Genomic DNA, 17679 nt, shown 5'->3' on the forward strand with positions numbered 1-17679 from the left:
AGTACATTGACTGTCATGGTCGAGTAACTTCTGAAACTTGGAATCTGAATAATTTATAAGTCACCGTAAAATGTGGCGTTTATATTTTTTGTCATTTACCAACATTTAGGTACCTACTAACAACATTTGGAGATGTGACACCAAGCTTGTAAAATGTAATAACTACTTAGAATAGGTGAATTTTATTAGTTCGACTGAATGTTTTTATTTTAAATGTGACTTGAAATCTTGAATTCCTAAAATATCTGACGGAGACTACTATACTTTATCCTTTTAGTATGCGCTAGCAACTGGTGTGAAGTCGGTGCCAAGCCAAATCTTGAAATCGTCAACTGTCGAACCGAATGTCAACCGGTTCGATAAGAAAGAAAGAAAGCTGTCCATTTCAGAGACATAACGCTGTCAGTTTTGCTGTTCGGGTACTATACCGCGTTTTTTTTTCAAGATTTGAGGATTTCCCTCAATTCCTCATTCCGTCCCACTAGGTTTTTACAAAAATAGAACTGACTTCGAATTATCTACTTTCAAACAAAAAAATAATATTTTTCCAACTCAGTTTAGAAATGACGGATTCCGAAAAGAAAACGATTGAATTGATAAAACATCCTCCTGTTTTTGAAGTCGGTTAAAAACGAATAGTGTCTGTATCACAGGACATGACGAATCTAAGTATAACGTTTTGTTTTGTCATTTTGTCTAAGGAATCCTAAATAGAAAATACTAAAACATCCATATATCGTCATCCTCCTAGCCTAGAGTAGTCCTGTAATTTTTCCAAATCTGAATTGCGGAGCCTCGGTGCGTTCTTCTTCTTTTCTTGCATACCTACCTAGTTGGGTCAAACACATTTTAGAAAAAAAGTCACTTCTGTGGACAATACAATAAAAGTTAACGACTCTGGTACGTAGATATCCCGTTTTTAACCGACATCAAAAAAAAGGAGGAGGTTATCAATTCGACCGTATTTTTATTGGTATACCAGGTGTGGCCTGTAATATGAGCAAAAAATTAAACAGTAGGCTGTACTCCTCATACTGACCAACATTTGTTCAGCGACTTTTAAAAATAACTTGTGGTTTGATTTTTAATACACTTTAAAGTTTATTCTACGACGCAATGTATTGCGAATTTTGTTATGTTTGAGGCGTGACAAGCAACGTCAATCACAATGATATGGCGTGGCGATGGCGTCCATTGAAGATAATATTTATTTTGTATGAAAAATGGGCACATGTTGTGCCCATCCCAGTCTCTGTTGGGAACTCGGTACTCGAAGTTGTTGACTCGTACATCTACCTAGGACAAGTAGTCCAATTAGGTAGGTCCAACTTCGAGAAAGAGGTCAACCGCCGAATCCAACTCGGTTGGGCAGCGTTCGGGAAACTACGTAATGTCTTTTCGTCCGACATACCTCAGTGCCTCAAGACGAAAGTCTTTAATCAATGTGTGTTACCAGTGATGACTTACGGCTCCGAAACGTGGTCTTTCACTATCGGCCTCATCTCAAAACTCAAAGTCGCTCAACGAGCTATGGAGAGGGCTATGCTCGGAGTTTCTCTACGTGATCAAATCAGAAATGAGGAGATCCGTAGACGAACTAAAGTCACCGACATAGCCCACCGGATTAGCAAGCTGAAGTGGCAATGGGCAGGCCACATTGCACGCAGAGAAGATGGCCGATGGGGTCAAAAAGTGCTCGAGTGGAGACCACGCAGATGAAGAACAGAACGGAACTCTTTAACGATGCATAGTTCACTGTGGCGATTTATCCTCTTCGTTAAGTTTACTTGATCAGTAAGATTTATAAAGAATATTTCTATCAAGGTTTAGTCTGATGATGGATCCCATGAGGGATTGAGGGAACTCCTCAAATCTTAGAAGTATATTACATATATTATTACAGCGATGTTTGTATTTTCATCAACTAACTAAGCATTTACAATTTAAAAGTGCCATTTTATAAAGTTGAACTGCTGATGAAGACCAGAACGGAACTTACGATTGAAAAAAGAAATACCATGACGTATAAAAAAATTACTGGGCAAACGGACAGACGGACAGTGGAGTCTTAGTAATAGGGTCCTGTTTTTACCCTTTGGGAACGGAACCCTAAAACGTTTAAAAAAAGAAGAAACGACTTCAAAAAGGATAAAATAAAAAGGCTTATTATTAACCGGGCAACTAAAATATTAAACAGGAACTTTCACTGGGCATATAATAATATAATTTGGCTGTGCATTAATATTTTAGAGCCAATAAATTTATATTAGCCTCAAATTTAAGCATCATATTATTATTAAAAAACTGGCAAGAAAATCAAGCCACCCAAAAGAAATATAGGGAATTTGAATTGATAGACTGGCGTCTAAAATAATAAGTTGGCAACTAATATTGTAAAGCGATCATAAAACTTGGTTGTTGTACAGAATACTTAAGATACCTACCTATATACATAATTAACTGTAGTGATCGTTATCAACGTGCAGTTTTCGTAGCAGAGGGTATGGTTGGCAGAAAAAAACAAATACATTTGAATATTCACTTGTTCTTAACTATAAAATAAATACTTATCTTAGGATTACACCTCTAGATATAACTCTTTACGGTACAAAACCTTTTCCGCCCTAATATATTTTTAAAACAATGTTGTATTTTTATGACATTAAATGTCATAAAAATACAACTATAGATGCGTGCAATATTTTAGAGACTTAAATTAACCTTGCTGTGACTTCTATTAACGTAGAAAGGTCATTTAGCTATTTAACCCTCTGCAACTGTGGTGACTTTTTTAGAGAGATTCTACTGATGTGGTGTCTATCAGACCTCATTTTCGATAATTCATTAAAAATAAACTAATGGCAAAATGGTAACTATTGTTTTATATAACAATCAATCCATTTATAATTTAATAAATTCAATTGTAAAAAAGGTTAAAATAAAATACATAAGAAATATATAATACATTTTAATGAGATCACAGCTTCTTACAATTTGTACTTAGGCTAACAAAAAAATTAAAAAAAACTTAACAATCAACAACTTCAAGTAACTTCATTCATTTTCCTTCTTTTGAACATTATATTTATACTTAAAAAAAAATAGAGAAAGTCGTTTGAGGAAGGTAATGAGCGAGACAGAACTACATCGCGCCGTACGCCGACATAGCAACAAAAAAAAATTTGGCGGTGTCTGATAGACCGGATATCAGTCGCAGAGGGTTAAAATGGATTTTTTCCAATCGACATGAACGACTGACAGCGAAATCTGTTGAGCAAATTTTAGTCGTTTATTCAGTATAATTTGGATAAGTGATTATAAATATGTATACACCGTGTTTTTTTTTTATTTCCGTTAATTTCAAGGGTGCATTCCTGAGCTTAAATCAAGTAACTTTCTCAAAGACATCGATATTCTAATTAACTCCATTTCGGAGATATTATCAATAATTTATTTTTTTCCTATAAGGCCTCTACAAGCGTGTACACTTGCCTTAGGGCCGGTTTACATATTGATTAGTGTTTAGAATGAGTTTATACATTTGCTACTAAACTTAAGTACAATCTCGGCCGATCGATGTTCGAAATGACATTGATATGTCACAGATTTCAATTGTTTGGTTGAGTTAAATGTAATGCCCGTGTTACAACAACGCTATATGCTACATTTAAGTACTTTTAAGCTTTTTTTTTATAGCAAAAAAAAAATTGTTTTTGAAAATTAACAATGCCATTTAGTTCTCTTAAACGTACTTAACCATATCCCGAAGTTAACGGAATTCAATAAAAACACGGTGTATAAATCTCATAATTTGTGAAATATACAATTTTTTAAATACTTGCTTATTTGTTTTTTTGTCAACCATACTTTGCTACCAATACAGCACGTTGATAACGATCACTATTAACATAAGCTTTAAACACTCAATTTTTAAATAATTTAAACATATTATGCATACCACTAGGTTTCGTTGAGCCTAGTGTTGAAAGTACTAACTTTAAATTGACAAATTTCCTAATCCACAAAACAACACAAATTTATTTACGAATGGTCAGTACCTATACTTATAGTCGAAATTCCTAATCATGAAACACTTAATGGTCATTATACCGTTAGGTCTTTACATTTTTAATTACTAATTTCAATAGTTATCACGGTGTTCTGCAAGAGTCAAAAGATAGGTGCGACGACGAGCGAAACGAGGAGGAGCATGTTAGGTTGACCGTGTAGTGACCAAACAAAATATTTTAAAGAACTTCATTTTTTAATTAATAGATAGCCGTTTTCTTTATAAAATGTGCTTCATAAACGGTCTCCAATATAATCATTCAGTTGCCAAATAAATATTTGGTACCTGCCTAAAAATAAACAAAAGCTGTAACGGCATTAAAATGTTGTCTCTTATTGATATATTTTAGGGCTCTGTTTTTGGTACCGATCTATTAATTTTAGTACCCATTTCTATTTTTTTAAACTACTCAAATTCAATTAATAGTTGACCGGTTAAATACGTGCCAAATAAAATTAATCTTTAAAAAAAAGTAAAACTGACTTCAAAAAAGATAAAATAATATATTATCCCGTTTTATATGCCCTAAGCAACTGAAACGTATGAAGTCGGTGCCAACCCAAATTTTAAAAGAGCCAACACCCCGTCAAATCGAACGCCAACCCTGATGTAGTTTAAATTATAACCAGTATTGTAACTATTTGGCTTATTGACACCGACTTCATACGTTTCAGTTGCTTAGGACATATAAAACGGGATAATATATTATTTTATCCTTTTTGAAGTCGGTTTTACTTTTTTTTTAAGATTATTTTTATTCTTATTTGAGTCTCAAGTACTGAAAATATGTATCCCGCCTGTAAAGGTGCCGCGTAAAAATAACCTTATATTTGCGATGTCTACAGGAAAGACGCGAACGAGTTTGCTAAAAAATGTGTATGGCCCGGTTACCTAAATAATAGGTAACAGTATTTTCTAAGAATAAATAAAATAAAGCCAGGTTAATAACAAAAAACCTAATAAGAAAACCTAAGATTTTAGTCCGTCGGTAGAAGTACCTACTACCTACTGGTTTACATTTAGAAATACAGGTACGCGTTAAGAAAATATCTTATGATTTTATTAAATTCCATTGGCACCCTATTATAGATATATGAATAAAATACCTACAAAATATTTATTTCATTTCTTGTGATCCAAATAAATTAGCATTACGAATTTTTTAAAACTCCGCTTTCTGAATCTACTGCATCTTAACCACTTTGTCAAGAGTTAGGACGAAGAATACCTAAGAAGGAAGTGTTCTGTAAATAAATAATAGGGAGGGTAGGTTAGTAACTATCTAATTTCTAAAACAAACTTGTCTCGTTCCGTTAATGGATAATTTCATTTTTGAAAAACACGCGTCGGCAAGTAAGCCATAGTCGACCAATAACGTGTTCAAAAACTTACGTTGCAAGTTCATAGCCGGAGGGAAAATGTGGTGGTTCCTCATGGCCTGGTCCTGCGGGCGCGCGCACTGCGGCGGCGGCGGCTGGTAGCGCATGCCCTGGTACCGGTACGCGGCCTGCGACATCTGCCCGCACGACGCCAGCTCGCCCCACGACAGCTCGCCGCCGCCCGAGCCCAGGCAGCCGCCTTCGAACCCACCACCAGCACCGCTCAAGTACCCGTACTCCATGGTCACTCTGATCTGATCTTCACATGGACCAAAGACCGGCGGCAGAGCGCCGCGCCGCGCGGGGCGCGTGCGTCTTCTGTCAGGAAGCGCGAAGGCTCACAACCACATAATTGGATGAGCCGCGAGTATATCGAATTATGCCGATTACAGATGGTATCGGATCGCAACGTTAGTTTTTGCCAGCGCAGGACCGCGCTCTCGCCCCACTCGAAATCGAATGATAAGCCTAATTCAATAAGGGCGAGCTTCGAGGACGGGGCGGGGCGCGCACCCCCTGCGGGCGCGCCAATGGGCGCCGCTGGAGGCTCCGTTCCGCGCGGCGATAGGCTGGCCGCATTCCCCCGCTCTTCGTTCCTCGAGGGGTGCGTGTCACGACACTTGTCTACTTTTCTTTTCGCCGACTGTTCCTTTGTCATTGAGGAAAATAAAAAAGTTGTAATTAACGATCCAGGTACTTAATGAATGGCTTTAGGTATTTAAATTTGCTGGGCTTGTTCGTAAGTTCCTGTAAACTTGCTTTATGGCAGTAAGAGGTAAAAAGATAAAATATCAACCAAAAGTTGTGATGCTTCGTCCTTGTCGCGCCCGAAGGGTTTTAATTGTTTTCCCGAACATGTGTGCAGACCAATTTTTGTATCGGAGTAGCGCTTCTATAAACATTGAAAACTTGGTGGTTTAGTTGTAAACCTTTTTTGCAAAAAAATTTAACGAAAAGCATTGTGTTTTGTTGACATAATCATCATTTATTTAATGAGTTTTTTTTTGTGGCTTACTAAGATACTTAAAACACTTTAAAAGTGTTATGGGTTTTATTGTAAACTAGCCTCTACCCGCGACTTCGTCCGCGTATGGAAGGTCGGTAGGTACCTATAGGTACTGCCCACCCCTCTGAACCTACCCACTTAGGAAATGAATGTTGGATAAAATTTCCAAATGCCAAATTTCATAGTAATCCGTTTTTGCGTGATGGTGGAACAAACATGCAAACATAAAAAGTTCCACATTTGTAATGGCTACCCGCTAAAATTACTTTGGGGAGGGAGGCATAAAGCGGGTAAGCTAAAGGAGAAGGCCTGAAAGTTTTAGTTTTTCTTTGATTATACAAACTTCTTTCATTCTATTCGACAGAATAGTTATCGAAATTTAATAAAAGACATAAATATTGTCTTATTTTGTACCTAGAATCATTATTAAGGTATGTACAAAAAAATATGACTATCCAAATATCCGTTTTATACCCTAGCCTAAAGCAGGTAAGCAATACAAACGACGATAATCCAATCACAAATCTAAATATGAGGTGTACAGTAGAATCCGCTTATAATGACATCGAAGGGAAGTGACAAATACGTCATACTAAGCGGATGTCATATAAAGCATAGTTGATTAACTTCTTATTTTTGTTAATTTTTCCAAATTAATCTCAAAGTCCGTTGTGAGACATGATGTTTTATTAACCATGTACCAATTATTAACTTGTCACCGAGAATCAAAACTAAAAATAACTTAAACGCCACACACGTCGCATGCACCAAACGTCCTCGCAGGGAAAAACGTGGGGACGGCCACGAAAACCAGCAAATGTGTGAAATGTGTCAGTATAACCGGACATAATTTCATGAAAATAGGATTTATAGGTCATAGTAAGCGGTTTGTCAGTATAAGCGAAGTCATCTTATCCGAATTTGTCACAAAGAATTTTATATGAAAACCAAACTTCGCACAGTAATTACGTCATAGTAAGCGGTTGGTCAGTATATGCGGTTTCATAATAAACGGATTCCACTGTAGTTATCTTATTACCGTCTCAAAAAAAAATTTTGAAGATAAGGGAACATAAGATAATGATTTATTTGCTTAAACATGGTACCTACATTAAGTTATATTTATACAAATAAGTAATAATCTTAGGTACACCTATTTTATCAGTAATTGTCAAACTTAGTGTGGAAATTCACAATACCGTCTCAATCAAAACTGTCTTTACGTTTTTTTTTCTTATTCATTTTTATTCATAATTTGATGGGATTGTATAAAAAAAATAGAATTGTATCAAAGCAGATCAATTAGGTAGAGTCAGACCGAGAAAAATCTGCAGCGATTTTGATAGCCCACGCAGTGCTTTTTAAACGACAAACTTCTTTGAAATTACGACGTGTAAATAACACTTGCACTGCGTGGGCTATCAAAATCGCGGCAGACTTTTCTTGGTCTAACTCTACCAGCTTTGCCCCAGAGCAGGTATTAGTTAACAATAATAAAATTAAAAACGTAAAAAAGAACGCCCGAACTCTTATCATTTTCATAATACAAAAATAACATTATAATACCTTACTACTTTTCGAATTCACATTCCTTTCATAGTTTTAACAAATTCGACAATTTATTTTGCATCTAGGTAGTTAAATTATAATTATCTCTGGTGCCCGATCAGAATTTACAAACATTCAGGAGTGTTCACCTAATCATTACTTATATATAAAAAATCGTCGGGCATATTACCTACTTATTATATAATTTCGCAATAAAACAGCGCCTACCCGCTTTAAGCTTCTCTCCCCTACCTCTGTGCGCTAAAAGTACAATGTAAACAAGGTTGCATTTCATCACCCCCCTCTCGAGACGCTGCTCAAGTCAGAACTCCCCGACTCTGTGATCTAACTTGACTTAGGCACTTCATGAATCTTCAAATTTTATATCTGGGGGCACGGCCGTGCCCCCGCCAAGACGAGACAAAGGGCAAAAGGCAGTGCATATCTTTTCTCGGCACGTTTCGTCGTATTTTCGAACCCTCGTAGTTTCGGCTTGGATAATGCTAGAGGGCTGAAATTTTTTGTATACTATCTGGTTAGTGGACTTATCAAAAACACCAAGTTTTATTACGCTACCTATTTTACTTAAAATTTTATAGATTCTTTAATTTTCACTGTCCGAACCATATGAAATTCGTGTCATAGAAAATACAGACTACTTCCTGAAGACCTAGAAGGCTGAAATTTGGCATGTAAAGATAGGTCTGTATGCTAACACATATGGTGATGAGAAATCTGTAACTTTAGCCCTACAACCCCTTGAAATGGAGGTACCTAAAACTTGCTGTAAACCTGAAAACATTGGTTCCTGAAGTACTAGAATCGTGAAATTTTGTGTGGTAGCAGTGATCGGAGTGCTAATAAAGAAACGACAATAAAAAAACCAAAAAGTTTTCGAAGTGCAGATTTGAACCAGCTTCACCTAAACCAGCCAAGTAGCGCCCTCTATATTGGCACTGTTTCTTGTCGTAAACTTTTCAAAACCTTACTTCCTACCAAAGAGAATAGATAGTATAGAGGGGTCCTGTCATAGTAAATTTTGTAGTCACAGTAAATTTACTGCCATCTATCGACACACGACTAAAACTCAAAATGAAAACGTATAAAACTATCGAAAATATTTATATATATGGATAAATTATTTTATTATTTTTATATAATTTTGACCCATGTTCATTCACTGATACCTATGTGTTAAAATTGTTAAATATAAAACGGTGTCGTCAACGCCATCTAGCCGACCATAGGCCAAAGGTGTGTGCGCCATCTATCCGAGAATGACTTTTTCTTGATTTCCGAGGCACGTTTTTTTCTTAGACTTTATTCATCTTATACGGAGTTACATATGTCTTTGCTTCCTACAAAGGCTACAAAGCGAATTTGAAATAGAGGCGGATTGTCATAGGGATTTTACTGCCATCTTTCGACAGATGTTTAAAACTTTTAGAACGCCATTTAACTTTGATCCTTATTCTTTCACTGATATGTGTTAAATTTGTTAAATATTAAAAAGTGTCACCAAGATGATGATCACTCGAAAAGATGGAACCATACCTTGTACAGGAGAACAGCCGGAGACAAGAAAATATTTTTGCCGAACTGAAACGGATACGCTTAACTCGCACTTCGCACTCGCTTGGTCAATACAAAATAGTACAAATTTTAATTTACTAAATAACCGGCCTAGTGCGAGTCGGACTCGCCGCGCTCGAAGGGTTCCGTACCATTACGCCAAAAATGGTAAAAAATTACACGAGAACACAAAATTCACAGTAATCGGTTGAGTAAGCTGAATCAGAGGCCTTCGTTAACGCTTGGGACATTAAAAACAGTCCCGATTATGTAAATATTTTTTTTTAATTTCTAGAATCATACAATTTGTAATACATACAATAGGGAGTATTACTGCAATGTTCTGCCGCCAGAGTGCAGCACTAGTGCACCTACTTAACCATAGAGTAACTTATACATACTAGGCCTTAAACAGTTTTTTACAAGTTTTCACTATGACATTGATGCATCAATGCGATTTGTTTACAGGTGGCCTACCGCGAAACGCAAAAATCTAAATTTCGTTATATATGCTTCTGTATCGATCGAATAGGCAAGAGTGATAGAGAGGCAGAAACCGGACTTTCGACTGTCGTGTTTCATGGTAGGCCATGTGATTGAGCTAGTGACGCCCTCTACGCAGAGTTTTGCGTAATATTCCCTATTGTCGTTTCGGGAACGGGGGTAAAAAACTGAGACAACTATCACAAAATTATTGTCGTCCATATCATTGCGCTCATGACTGTATGGAGGTTCTAATACAGTAAATAAAGAGTTTTTTGTAAACTGTGACATGACAATTTCAAAAGTCATCAACACGTCGGGTTGTCTAAACAAATCAAAAAATTAGCAAAACTGGTATTAGATTTTCTTTAAAATGGGTTTCGATGTTCGAGAGTTGTTAATACACGTGGAACTGCAGCTCAAGGCTTAAGGCTTTATCGGAAACACTTCCCAAATTGACAACATCCACACAATGCTCTATTGATAACAGCGGCTTTTCAGCGAGTTCGTGTGAATAGGCCAATCGCTCCTGGTCAGCCAGAAAGGGCCATGCACGATTGCACGGGATCGTGCCAGTGCAAGTTGAGGAAAGGATTCTCGAGCACTTCAGTCAGGTACCAAACCAACGTCAAGTACTCGTATTATGTGCAGTTAATTAATGTATTATTTTATTAAAATTAAAAGGTGGGGTTTGTGTTGAAGTTTAGTTTAGTTGGTAATAAAGTCGAATTTAAACTGTTGTGAGACATACTAAGAGTGAATAATTTTACGGTTTAGACTCACTTGTTTTAAGTCACTCGCTCGACATGTTTCGCGATGTGTCGCGCGAGTGACTTAAAACAAGTGAGTCTAAATCGTAGGTTCTATAAACGAGTATGTCATTTCTAACTGGTATATCAACTCTTACAAAAATGAATGAAATCCCACCAAAAACATTTCATGTAAAGTGTTGCCAAGACTAGGCGCATAAAGCTTTTACACTAAAAAGTTTTCAGATCCCGTAGTAGGTACCAAGACTTTTATACAGAGTAAAACTAAGCCGTTTCGTTGCAATCACATAAACACTCCCTGGGATGAACTTTTTGCACAAAGTAGTAACACAGGTCTTACAAATTCTGAAAGTGTTCATAAATATGGCAGCAACGAAACTGCCAAGCCGTACTGTTTGACCAAGATGTTGGCTTTATACAGTTAGAGTTTATAAAGTTAGGACTTACAGAGTAAAAGTCTTGGTACCTACTACGGGATCTGAAAACTTTTTAGTGTAAAAGCTTTATGCGCCTAGTCTTGGCAACACTTTACATGAAATGTTTTTGGTGGGATGTTATAGGCACTTCATGAATCTTCAAATTTTATATGTTAGGTACTTATGGTCGAGTTCACATATAGGTACATCTTTACAAGCCAACGTTCCAAAAGTATATCAACAAGACCTTATGTGTCAGAGGCGCGTAATGAATGAATGAATGAATGGATGAATGAATGAATGAAATTAATTTATTCCAGAAATAATCCATTATGTGATTTATACATTTAAAACTAATTACATAATACAATATGATATGAATAACTTAAATTAAATTAAATTAAGACGTACCTACACAAACACAACAATTAATTATAAGGACCTGAGTCTCGGGTCACCCCGACCCCGATACGACAGCAGTGTGTAGGTAGGTAGGTAATAAATATATTTTGGAACGTTGGCTTGTAAATATATTTGTGAACTCGACTGAGTTGTTGTAATAGTTCTCGAATAAATATATTGAGTATTAAATAAATACGAGAATATCGAAACTAAGTTCTCAGAGATCAACCTTATATAACAATTAATTCTATTAAAGGGATAAAACAAGCATTACTTTTAATAAGTAAATTTCAAAACCTCAACCTTTTTTAAAGGAAGGTAGGTACCGTATAAAATAGACAAGCAGAAATACACCTGGTTCAGGCGTGGGCAAGCCAATACTCACTCACCCCCTTATTCATAAAACTTAGCAACCTCTTACAAACGTCTGTTAAATTTTGTCTCTTTCTAATAAACACAAAGGTGTAAATCACTGATAAGGACAGACGATTATTAGACTTAACAGGCGTTTATGAATAACGCCATAAGTACCTATATACCTACTTTGATTAGTTGCCTGAACGGATTTCACCTTAAAAATCAATAAGTATGAAACTGAACACTAAAAAAAAGTTTACTAAACAAAGTTTTCAATTTCAGAGCAAATTTTATTTTCGGCCGTTAACCAAGTAAAAGGACATTAAAACAGCAGGACGTCTAGGGAGAGATACTTAGAAGGGACTCACGTGAGAAAACGCGAACGTTCACATTGTAATGTGACTTAAAACCAAATCACAGAATAGTTCGTAGTAATTTAAACCACATTTCAACGTATTAAGGCTCAAATTTCAAGTACGTTTTTAGGTGGGAGCATACAGTCGAAGCTCATGGGGCTAGGACGCATGCTATGACTCTCGAGGGACGAGGCACGCTCCATGACAATATTTATTATTTATTTTAATTATCTTGTACTTTTTACGGTTCTTTGTGATATGAGTCACACTTAAAATAATGTTTTAATTTAAGCAGGCAAAAAGTGAACGTAGTCAAAATCGTTAAATAGCTAAATAGCATTTCTCTTTTAAACGTGCCACTTGATCCGAATGTGAACTTTGGTACACACACTTGACCTTGCGTAACATGGTATACAAAACAGCCCTATAATGGTCGTGGCACCAACAATGAAACGTAAACCACAAACGGCCCGATTCGAACTTTACGATACGTCAAATATTACGTCTAGATACGATATGGATTAGATACCTATGTCAGTGTCAAAAGTGAAGTTCTTGTTTGAAGACAACGTTTATAAAACGGAAAGCCCTAGGTCCTAGTTGTAAGGAGAGTCCTAATCGTGGTCTTAATCCTAAATGTTGGATGGTCTGTGCCTATTTTCACTGTGACCTGCGTACTAAACTTACAGTAACACTCGACTAAACCTTACCCCTACATAATAAGGTGTACTATTGGTAAATTTTTTTGTACTCTCAGATGAAAAACAAGAAAAAGTCCCGCGTAAAATATGTGAACACTTAGCAACCTGCAATCAAATAACAACAAGTGCCACGTAGTTTTTCACTTTCCCTGAAATTGTGACTTTCTTCCTACATTCTATATTGTTATGTTGTTGTTTTGAAATGTAGTTTTTGTATCGTATTTAGAGTTTCGTAGCCAACAAGAAACGCTTATAAATTAATTTCGCCATATTCGTATATGGCGAAATTAATTTATAAGCATTGTTATGCCTGTCAGCAGCGAAACTCAAAAAGAGAGATAAGTATGTTATCAACCACCAATCATGAGACATTTGGAGTAAGTAGGTATTTTAGACATTTAGGTATGATACCTGTAAAATTTCTACTACTTCAAAGTTGAATTTCCTACTCGTATATTATGTTTTTGACGTTGACATGTTTAATGAAGGATCATCAGTCATCACCATAATCATACTACATTTGATATCAAGTAGCAACATAATTAACAAATTAAAACTATAATGTAAGGTAATAGGAATGACTAGCTTAAAAAAGAGCATGTGATAAAATCAACTTTCTTTCATACTAAGTTGTATGAAACACTGTTTATTTTATTTTTCTTATTTATGGCGTTTCTAATACCTACCCTATCTAAGAAACTTTTCATCTTGGATGGAAATGAGATTGACTGGCATCAAAAAATATTTTGTAATAATTGAGGATTTTGTTTTTTCTTAAATCTGTAAATGTCAATAAACGTTAATTAAAAAGTTCGGAAAGGTCTTCTGAGAGCGTTTTGGCGTAGCCACTTAGCTGTACGGGATCTGGGTGCCTAGCCAAGATGTCAATCGTTTGCGCTACGACAACGAAACGCTATCTGTCTCTCTATCGCACGAATATGAAAGAGTGACAGAGAGACAGAAAGCGTTTCCTAATAAAAAACGAAGCCCTGAACATCTGATACCTATGTTATTTTTGAGCTTGATCCCAAACAAAGCAATCAGCATTTAGAAATATTTAAAAATAATTGTGTCACCTGCACGATGCGACCAAATCTGACAATGCGTTGGTTGTGACGTGCGTGCGAAAATAATATACATTTGTCTATGAATTTCCACTACAGCTACGAGTATTAAAGCCATGATATATCTACTCCTTGATCATCGTTTAAAAAGACGAATAAGTGCTAATCTAGTTTACATAAATAAAAAATCATTTAAAGCCTGACCAGGAATACGAGTATATGATCACGCGTAGGGTTTCTGGTTTCTCGACCTTTTTTATTTCTCGAGGCACGGGAATTCTCGACCAGGATTTCTCGAGTATCTCGAGAAATTTTAAAAAGTTTCAAAAAATGCCATGTTATTTTAAATTTTTTGCTTTATTACAAATCAGACTCATAGGAGTCGTAGGTAAGATCAATATCAAACAAATGACAAATTTATAGCTACCAAAAACTGCACTTAATAATCAAAATTCAACAACAAAAAGACTAGGTATAGGGTATAGGTGCAGGCGTGCGCGCCGGCGATGTGATATTATGCTATAGTGTATTTCTTTAGGTATTTAACAAAATGTAAATAAACCACAATATGGTATTTTATAAAGCAAGAATATTCAAGTTTTCTAAGTAATATGAATACGTACTCAACGTAACCTCGAAGCTGCTTACATTGTGCTATTTTGGTAATAGGAATATATCAGGATGATTTGATTTATCAATAGTAATTTAGTTTTGTAATATTTTGTTATTACATGGCCATGTAATTCGTTTTTTAGTGTAAAAAGAAAATAAGCGATCTTGGCGTGTATTTTTAATGAAAAACACTTTTAAAAAATTAGTCACGACAAATATATAAGAATTGTAAATCATATACGATCATTTATATCATTTTGCTTTCATACGTCACAGTTACTAAATTTTTAAAGTGTTTTTCAATAAAAAGACACGTCAAAATTGTTGACCTTTTTTCTAATGCTAAAAAAACGCCTTATAGTAATAAACCTAATACGAGACAAATTATTTAGACATGTAAACTTTACATGACTTTACTACCTTTACATTGTAAAGATAGTAGTTTAAAAGTAAAATGGATTAAAGCAGTTCTTTATTTGGTTGGTCAACTAATAAATGTGTTAGGTAGGTACCTGAAAATGTAACAAAAAACATAGTTTACATTTATTTAACTGCTTAAAGAAATACACTATAGACACATCACGCAATTTACGCGTGTTTCTTGTTACTTATCACAAGAGATTTATTTCTCGAGTTCACGAGGCATTCAGAATTTTTTTCCCGTCTCGACGAAGGACAAATTTCTCCAGATTTCTCGCCTCGAGAATTATCAAGCAGAAACCCTAGAATCACGCGCCATGTTGCGGAATTTCACTGGAACTATTTTTTTCATACCTACTAAACTGAACCACAGAATAAGTAATAGTTGAACTGTCACCCCATAAAATGAGAATAACAGCGCCCTCTTAACACTGATCATATATTGGTCAGACTTTATTTGGCTTTGATTTTCGACCTCAGCTCTCAGATGTCTCATCCTAAAGGCAAATTTTTATTAGTTTTATTAGTTAAGCAATAAGATATGTATACTCCTTGACCTTGATCCCAACAAAACAATTACCATTAAAAAAAACAAACAAGTGCATAGTTGTGCCCCGCGATCTAATTTGATAATGCGTCAGTTATGGCGTGCGTGCCCCAGTCGCGATAATTCGATTTGCGCCTCCCCTCCCCCCACCCTCCCTCGGCCACATGCCGCTGCAACGCTCTGTTTTTAATTAACGAACGCGGTTGGAGACGAACTTATTTACTTCAAGAAGGTTTCGCAGAGGCTTCAGAAATTGTTTTAACTTTTTAAGTGCTTGGTTTGTGTTGCTTGGCTGAGTAATCAAGCCCTAGATAACATACCGAGTAGGTCCTGGAACACGAACAAATAAGTAAAAAATTGGTAGATTAAGTACCTACTCCACAAACGGTGCTGACACTTTTGTTCAATAACTTTTAAAAATTATGAAGTCTTAGACTTCCTACTTTTCATACAAATTAAATATTATCTTCAATGTACTCCATCATCATTGTAATTGATGTTGTACGTACCGAAATTCGCAATACATTTCGTCTTAGAATAAAGGATGACTCACGTTTGACCGGGCCGTTTCTGAGGGGCTACCGCGAAAACCGAAATTCGCAAATTGCGGGGATCTTTCTCTTTTACTCCAATGAAAGCGTAATTAGAGTGACAGAGAAAAATGCCCGCAATTTGCAAACTTCGATTTTCGCGGTTATAGCCCTGGGCCGGAGCTCCCGGCGCTTACTTTTCTATGACGTGACAGGTGATCACGTGATGCTTTCCATAGAAAACGATGCGCCGGAACGATGTTGGTCAGTTTGAGGTGTAAGTTTAGCCTCCAGTTTAATTTTTTGCTCCTGTTCCAGGCCCCACCCGGTATAACTTACCTATAATGTTAATTGTATTTTGAACTTATAACCCAGACTAACCTAAATAATAGCCAAATCAATCAACATCTAAGCTAAGCAACGCAACGAAAAACATTATACAGTGTGGAAAAATAAGTCGGGCCCTGGAGGGAAACTACCTTAAATCCTTAAGTTGGCTCATTTTACTTCAAGGAGACATTCAAAGATTTTCTAAAACTCGCTTGCCTCGCCCGGGACTCAAACCGACTAAAAATTCCAAAAAATAAACACTCGCAATTTTATTCTACTAGTCTATACAGTTAATATTAATGATAACATTTCTCCAAGAAACATTAGGTCTTACACTCGTCTGTCGTACAAAATATCCATAAAATCTAATATTTAGTACTCAAGATTTTTTTAGACAAGCCAAATTGAAGAAAAAAAGAAAAATCTTTGAATGCAGTTTTGTTTCTTTTTAAAAATAAAGGAATGTCTCCTTTAAGTAAAATGAGCCAACTTAAGGATTTAAGGTAGTTTCCCTCCAGGGCCCGACTTATTTTTCCACACTGTATGATTTTCCACCTATGATTCCTAAAAAGTACTACCTATTTAAATGAGGTGAGGAATCAGTTATAGATATACATATACATAGGTACTTAAATATACAAGTTTTTAACTCATGCTCAGCCACAGCAAAAGTTGGTCCGGTTTAACTTGTTATATTTGTACAGATCATATACAAGCACATATAAAGTACCTAAACAAAAACTTATATAATAAAGATAAATATTGGTGATGCATTACAATCTACATTCTACCGTCATCGATGCAATCCATCATCAAAACCGATAGTCCCTTAAAAATTGACTCCTCAACTTGTAGTGTGCGACTTTACATGTTGTCCAGAGAAGTATCAGATAGAGGGGGCGTGGGGGGAGGGGGGAGGAGCTGCACCTGGGTCCGTGATTGATGAGTTTGCAGCCATCGCCATGATTGCGAGCTGACGAACCATTAGTGGCTGATGTTATGATTCTTACAGCTGATTGGTTACGTTGATGGCAGTATTCATTGTTATGAAATGTAATAATCACAAGAACTTAGCGGCCGCATGAGGAAAATAGACCTATATTTTCTTTATATTACA

At 36.1% G+C, this 17679-nt stretch overlaps 1 protein-coding gene across 1 annotated transcript in view; it reads right to left on the bottom strand.

Annotated features, from left to right (window-relative positions):
* Window positions 1-6211, bottom strand: part of LOC134789388 (paired mesoderm homeobox protein 2B-like) — a 60666-nt gene extending 54455 nt beyond the window's left edge. The window contains exon 1 of the mRNA XM_063760020.1: window positions 5462-6211. Within this exon, the coding sequence (XP_063616090.1) occupies window positions 5462-5690 (229 nt within the window). The 5' untranslated portion in view covers window positions 5691-6211. The remainder of the gene's footprint in view (window positions 1-5461) is intronic.
* Window positions 6212-17679: the final 11468 nt, after the last annotated feature.

This window comes from Cydia splendana, chromosome 3 (assembly GCF_910591565.1).
Source record: "Cydia splendana chromosome 3, ilCydSple1.2, whole genome shotgun sequence".
Taxonomy (NCBI): domain Eukaryota; kingdom Metazoa; phylum Arthropoda; class Insecta; order Lepidoptera; family Tortricidae; genus Cydia; species Cydia splendana.